Here is a 7,553-nt window from a genome sequence, read left to right as displayed (position 1 = left end):
ATATTGGGAGACAATGAGGCCTTTAAGAGGTGAAACCTAATGGGACTATCTTCTGATTATTGGAGATAATGCCTTTGAAGGAAACAGTAGGATCCTCACCTCCTCTCTCCCTCTCTCTCTCTCTCTCTCTCTCTCTCTCTCTCTCTCTCTCTCTCTGTGTGTGTGTGTGTGTGTGTGTGTCAGAGTGCATGTGTATAGGTGCACATGTGCATACATATATGTGTGGATGTTGTGCATGTGGAGAACAGAGATTAGCACCAGTTATAGCTCTCCAGTTTATCTTTTAAGACAGCTTCTCACTGAACCCAGAGCTCACCAACCGGGTAGACTGCTACCAGCTCTGAAGATCTTCCTCTCTACCCCTAACCCCAGAAGTGGACTGCAGACACACACCATTACCCCAGCTTCCATGTGGGTGCTGGGGATCGGAGCTCAAGTCCTTTGCTTGTGTGGCAGACACTTTACGGACTGGGCCATCTTTCAGCCCTGGGACCCTTCCTAACCCTTATCTTTTTCTTGCACATGTTCTGTCCTGTTGCTAAACCACAAACAACAAGAGCAACCGACATGGGCCGAAGCTTCTAAAACTGTTGAGTCCAGACCAACCCTGTCCAGGTTTAGGTTGATCTGATGGGGTTTGTTACTGTCACTGGAAGCTGACCAACATATTTTAGAATTGGAAAGTGCGCCATGACCTGAGAAGGGATAGGAGGTAAAGCAAGCATGGGCTGACTATCAGCAGATCAGATAACACGTGAGCTTTCAGAGTTGGGGGTTGAGAACGTGAAAGGCAACGTGAAGGAGAATCTTAAAGATTGGGCTGTTGTGGCCATATTGACTAACAACGGAAAGAAGCGATAGAACACAGCCGAATGCTCTCCTCTGAGCTTTCTCTTTACTGGGTTTGCTCACAGGGTGCCCATATCTTCTGTTCCCTCCAACACCCTGTGAGGTCCTGAGTGGTTGAAGGGTGTGAGCCTCTTTCACTAACCCTGAGCAGCTACACTCTTCCTTCTACAGAGCAGCAGGCTCCAGAGTGTCCTTGAAGGGCAAGCAGGACATGTGTTCCCACCCATTCAGTAAGAGCCATGCTTACGAGTGCCCTCCCTACAGACTCTGTCTCCCCACACATGTGAGGACTGGGCCTGGTCTTTTGCCCGTTTGGCATGCTGGGTAAGTCATGCCACCCAAGCCGATCTCTTGTTCCTGATAAAGATTAATAATTATGATGATGTTCTGGTGGTGTCCCAGGAAACTGCAGTTCTTGGTGCTGCTGGGGGTTCAGGGAGCCAGAATCTGAGGGACAGGCAGAAGCCAAAGGAACTGCGCCCCTGCGTCTGAGACAGCCACCTTTCCAAAGCGGCTCTAGGGTAGGTGGGATACTGTAAGGTTTTCCCTGAGTAAATAACATCACCAGCCCATGCAAGCAGGAAGGACAGTCAGGGAGGAACAGGAAGAGGGCAGGGGACAGTGTCAGGCCACATCTGCTGTGCTGTCAGCCTCCTATAGCCATTGTGTAATCCAGGCTCCTGTCCCCTCCCCAAGAACACTGAGCTTATCCAGCGGTTTCCCTTGACTTTGCTTGCATCCCTTTCTGACCCCAAGCTGACGCTGTAGTTTTCTTCTTTGGGGAAAAAAACAAACAAACCATAGATACTATTTTAATTATGTGTGTCTGTGTGTGGGTGTGTGCATGTGAGTACAGGTACCCAAGGATGCCAGAAGAGGGTCCTGGAATCCCTTGGAGCTGGAATTACAGGCCCTGTGAACCAGCCAAAAGGGTGCTGGAAATCAAACTTGGGTCTTCTGAAACAGCGAGACATGCATTTAACCACCCTATCATCTCTTCAACCCCCCCATCATCTCTTCAACCCTCCCCCCCTTCCTTTTTCCAGACAGGGTCTCAAGAGCTCACCTTGAACCTACTGTGTAAACTTCATTCAGGTCATCCCGCCTTTACCTCTTGAGTCTAGAGTTTTATGTGCACACCCCCATGCTGGGAACCTAGCTCGGGGCCTAGTACATGTTTGGCGAATACTCTTCTGGTTGGGCGTAGCCCCAAGCCCTGCAGTTCTCTTTGTGTAGCAGGTCCCATCCATCACACCCTCGATTGGTGACTCTCTAATACTCTTCCCCACTGTGAAACCTTCAGTCCTTGTCCACCTTTAGGCCCTTGGGGATGTTACTGACTTGCACTGTACTCGCTGCCAGCCTCGGCTGGGCTGCCCATTTATTCCTGGGTTTATTTGGAGCCTGCTGTAGCCCGTTCCTGGAGCTACACTTGGTCTTTTCTCACCTCCAAGTCTCTGCTGTGAGGCACGTATGGGGCTCCCTTCCAGCTGCTGTCATCCTTCTGAGAACTCTCAGAACCTTCCTCACTAACGTTGCTTGTGTATTGTGGTGATCCATCTTTAGAAAACAAACAAACCAATGCAAAACCGCTTTCTTGACTTTATTATATCACATCGTTAACATGTATAAAAGCCAGTCTTGCTCCGTATGCATAGCTGTGTCCCATCCCCCTACAGGATCTTGCTTTGCAGCCCAGACCAGCCTCGAACTCTGGCAATATTCCGCCTCAGGCTTCTGATTGTTGACAGTATGGACACGGCCACCACACCTACTTCTTATCTTTCCGGCAGGCAGGCGGCACTGTTTGGATGTTTGTGGCTTCACTCACATTCCTTGAGCCTGGAGTTTGTGGAATGAAGAAAAGATGCTCCTGACGGATGCCAGGACAGAATGGGATGAGGACACCGTGGGAGGGACTGTGGGGATGCCATTACTCCCTGCACCAGGTACTTCATTTGGACCAGTATCATGAGGTCCTAGGGAGCCCAAAGTCTGGAAAGGGCCGTGGGAGAGGCCAAGCAGGGCCGATAGCTAAGCATGTGCATTTTGACCATTTTATCTCTCTTAACCTCAGACTCTTAATTTTGAAGTGAGCTATAACAATATTACAGGGTTGGGGTGAGACTTTAGTGAACAGGCCCCTCTTGCTACTCCCTTAGTATCAGCGTCTTTCTTTCCTGTAATTGGTGCACTATCATCGAATCAATTGCGGGCTTTTATTGCTTCCATGTTTCCCAACCAGGCTTGTGAACTCTTTTACAGTCAAAGACAGGAACGGTGTCCAGTTCATCCTGGCATCCTCCCCAGGAGCCACCCCCGCGGCACTTAGCACGAGGAAGAAAGCAGAGGTTCTGCAATTCTTTTCCAAGATGGTCTGATAAAAGGAGTCAGAGCCCTGGTTAAAGAGAAACCCACTTCTGACTCCTTTCTCTAGGAAGGTTGCTGGAAGGCAACAAACAATATGGGTCGCTTAGACAATGCGAGATACGGGAGTCTGCGTCCCAGCTAGCCAGGGAGAGACCGTCGCCTAGCCAAGACAGCACAGGGGCCCTTGTCCAGCCGGAGGCCGAGTGTTGGTCACCATAGCCGTTGCGCCTCCTTTGTGCGAGCATCAGGTGCAAATTCCCGGAGCGCGGGCCGAGCGCGCTCGCGCTTTGAAGCGCGCAAAGAAAAGCCCAGCCGCCGCCCCCGCTCTCCCTCTCAGCTCCTCAGAGATCTACTCCGGCTTTCTCCGCTCCAGCCAGCGAAGGGAGGAGGAGGAGGAGGTCAGACACGTCGCCGGCCGCCCAGCAGGGCTTAACTCCGTGCGGGCGGACGCGAGGGAGGGGGAGCCGGGGACCCGCCGCTCCAGCCCGCTGGCCTTCGAAAGATTCTCCTGGGCCAATGGCAGGCGGGGCGACGAGCCCTGATTGGTGCAGGCGCTCTGCTGATCACTGTGGAAACCCGGGTGGCGGGGAACTCGGGAGGATGCGGAGCCCGGAGCGGGGGGAGCCGGAGGGGTGGGGGGAGGAGGTGTCGAGGCCCTGAGCTACCCGGGAGTTTTCACTGGAGGCAAAAGTCCACAGCAGGCGGGCCGAGGGCGGGTGGAGGAAGGGGACCGCTGGGGGGCACTGGGAAGCCAGGGGTACTCCTGAGGGAAGGCAGGGGTACTGCCTAGCTAGTGAAGGCGAGGAGGAGCGAAGGCGAGGGGAGGAGGCACGGTGGGAGGAGGAGTAGAAGACAAAAGCTGAAAGCGAGGAGGGCGCCGACCGCACACTGCGGCCGGGAGAGGGACCGTCGGTGCTGCGAGCCGCGGGCTCCCGGAGGGCCGTAGCGCACGGGTCATCCGGGTAGACAGGCAGCATGGGGAAGGGAGGTAACCAGGGAGAGGGGAGCACCGAGCTCCAGGCTCCGATGCCCACCTTCCGCTGGGAGGAGATTCAGAAGCACAACCTGCGCACCGACCGGTGGCTCGTCATCGACCGCAAGGTCTACAACGTTACCAAATGGTCCCAGCGGCACCCAGGGGGGCACCGTGTCATCGGACACTATTCGGGAGAAGATGCTACGGTAAGAGTCTGGGGGTGCCGGCCATTCTTGTCTGCTGCAGGCTGGTGTCAGGAGCCCGGGGTCCCTGGGCGCCAAACAGATCTCCAGTTCTTCATGGAGCGCAGGACGTCCAACAGGGAAAGAAAGTACCTACTGCTCTCATCTCGCTCCCGGAATCGTCCTCCTCTGGGTCCGCTGGGCAGACTTGGGTCGAGCCTTTTGAACACCAGGCCTTAGCACCTCTGTGAAAGTCCCATCAGTAGCAAACTGCCTGGTGCATGTCACAGCGCATGCTGCGCGCTGGTCCAGTCGGAGCCAGGGACTCTCCAAAGGGGGCGCTCGGGCCTTGGTGCTTTGGCGCTCCCCAAGTGGAAGATGGCCACCCTTGGGCGCCGCGGAGAGGAGCCTGAGAGCGGACCATATGTGGGACTCTCCTGCCAGACCGGGGTGGGGGGCGGAGAAGGAAAGCTGGTTCCTGGCCAGGACTCGCTCCTGCTTGGACTCCTGTCTGAAAAGGTCCACAATGGCTGCCCGACAGAGACTGCCTAGTAGTTCAGATTCCCACGCTCCCGCTCCCGAGGATTATCCCGACTCACTCCCAAGTGCCAGCCTTCTGGGAAATCCTGGCGGGGAGTTGGTGGAAGGCGAACGGGCTGAATTTTGCAAAATTCAGGTCCGCAGGGGATCTAGAAGGTGAATCTAGTAGCACCAAGACTGGCTTGGCAACAGGTCCATGTGCCTCTGGGGTTACTATCGGGCATTCAACTCAATAGCCCTCTGTTTTTAGAACCTGTCAGAATCGCCCTTCCCCTCTTGCACTTCTGGAGGTTGTTGAAATCTCAGGGACCTCTGTGGAACTGAGGCTACCCTTATGTACCCCAAATGTGGGTCTGCCCTCTATTTGCATAGTACCCCATATCGTGCCTGGCCCCACCCCCACCCATAAACGGATTGTGTAGTCAGGTGGGTAAGAGGAGAAGCAAAGTCAAGGAGGAAAACCAGACCTTTCTTGGCACCTTTCTTGGTGAGCTGAAAGCAGAGGAAAAGATGTTTCTGGAGAGAGCTTGGGAAAGATGAGTGGAAAGAGGCTGAGAAGAGGGGTAAACGTCTCAGAAGGCACTCCACATCGAAGTCCAGATGCCGACCTGTGTGTGGGCTTTTCTTTCCCAAGTTTGTTAGTTTCAATTCTTAGCTTCCACATCTTTTCTCTTTGAGACCAGCCTAGGTGGCCAGCTTCTGATCAATGGACTGGGGGCTTTGATGAACAGGACCCAATCTTACTCTAGACTGAGGAGAGAGCTGACACTGCCTCAAGCCTGTTTTCCTTGCTCGTGGGGCTGGTGATGCTAACCAGACCTGGAGAGCGCAAGCTTTTCAAGTTCCTTGAGTGCCCTAGCTCTCTTGGACCTTTTCACAACCAGAGAAGTCCTCAGTTTCCCAGGGAGATGACTTTCCAGCGCCTGCCTGGGAGGTCTTTCTACTTTTTTGTCTGCTGGCGTGTGCATGACTCTGTAGGTGAGTTGCAGACGGCTCCTCCCTCTTCCAGGCTCTTACCAAAAAGTTTCCTAAGAAGTAAAGCAAAGCTGTGATCGGTTTGAGCCAAATGTCCCATGTTGTGCGATAAGTAGGTTTTCTTGTGTGGAAGCTCAGCCCACAACAGCCTTGAACTTTATAGTTTATTGAAGAAGCCAGACGTATTTCATCCTTGTTTTGAAAGTTCTTTAGGGCTTTCCTGACCCAGTTTTCCCCAATGTCTATGTTCAGATCTAACCCAGCAGACACCTGGACAGCTTGCTCTTAAGTTCTGAAAACCTGACGACCTCTCTGCCTGTTTCCTGTGTCATTTTCATTGGTTCTGAGTCTGGTGTCTGGGATGTTAATGCCCCATGACAGGAGAGGTAAGGTGGGAGTCACTGTAGGCCAGGTGTGATCCCTGGGCTTGTGGGACGGAGAGAGTCACTAGGTGGAGACACCCCTACCCCATCCCCATGCCCATGGAAGATACACCCTCACCTGTTCCAATAAGATGTGTGTAGCAAAGCTTGACATAAATAGTGAGACCCAGACAGACACAATGGACCCCAGACAGACACAGTGGATCCCAGACAAACACAGTGGACCCTAGACAGACACAATGGACCCCAGACAGACACAGTGGATCCCAGACAAACACAGTGGACCCTAGACAGACACAATGGACTCCAGACAGACACAGTGGATCCCAGACAAACACAGTGGACCCTAGACAGACACAATGGACCCCAGACAGACACAGTGGATCCCAGACAGACACAATGGACCCTAGACAGACACAATGGACCCCAGACAGACACAGTGGACCCTAGACAGACACAATGGATCCCAGACAGACACAGTGGAAAGTTCTGAGACATGAGAGGAATGAAGCAACTAGAATGTGAAGTACTCGCAGAGAAGCAGAGACAGAAACTACATCGAAGCAAGCTCATTTGATGTCAGGACATTGAACTTACCATCTTCCCAAATAAGACACAAAACACACTTGATGGAGACAGAGTTGGAGAACAGTTTAGTAAGCAGTGAGGTTTTCTTTGGCATCCCCTGTTTCTTCTTATGCTGTCTGAGATCAGATTGGCAAAAGGCCTTGGACAACAAGGAGATCTTCAAAGGGATGTGGGGATCCCTCCACAGGCTGTTTCTCAAGTAGCTTTGTCCCTTAGGGGCCTGGCCTTCTTTTTGAGAACCTGAGAGAGGGATGGAGGATGGACTGTGAGGTTTGGAGACAGACTGTCAGCAGATAGAAGCTGGTTCCCTGGAGTTCTTACATTTGTTACACAGAGTTACCTTTGTGTGCAAAGGATATCTGTGATGTTCTCACAAGAGGCTAGAAGGTGAGGCCAGAAGCCAAGGAGGCCATTTTGAGGTCAATCTAGGTTATCAGTCTAGAATTTTCTGTTCCTGGAGAAAAAAAGAAAAACAAAAAAACCCAAAAACCTCAGAAGTGCTCACTTCTTCCTTAGAAGGACTTGGTGCTTCTGTAGTCAGACCCTGGCCTCACTCATACTACTAAAAGCCACCTAAGCAACGCGTGCTCAGAGTCCCAGATTTGCAGAAGACTAGGCCAAGAGGATTATTTGAACCCCAAGTTTGGAGGCCAGCCTGGTACCATAGTGAGATTCTGTCACTGGAAATAA

The 7,553-nt window shown here is 52.7% G+C and overlaps 1 protein-coding gene across 1 annotated transcript in view; it reads left to right on the top strand.

Annotated features, from left to right (window-relative positions):
- Positions 1–3,871: 3,871 nt before the first annotated feature.
- Fads2 (fatty acid desaturase 2) overlaps positions 3,872–7,553 on the top strand; it is a 39,068-nt gene continuing 35,386 nt past the window's right edge. Inside the window, exon 1 of the mRNA XM_032891586.1 lies at positions 3,872–4,401. Coding sequence (XP_032747477.1) covers positions 4,195–4,401 — 207 coding nt within the window. The 5' untranslated portion in view covers positions 3,872–4,194. The remainder of the gene's footprint in view (positions 4,402–7,553) is intronic.

This window comes from Rattus rattus, chromosome 2 (assembly GCF_011064425.1).
Source record: "Rattus rattus isolate New Zealand chromosome 2, Rrattus_CSIRO_v1, whole genome shotgun sequence".
Classification (NCBI taxonomy): domain Eukaryota; kingdom Metazoa; phylum Chordata; class Mammalia; order Rodentia; family Muridae; genus Rattus; species Rattus rattus.
The sequence above is the reverse complement of the archived record's forward strand: the minus strand, read 5'-3'. Positions and strand labels throughout refer to the sequence as shown.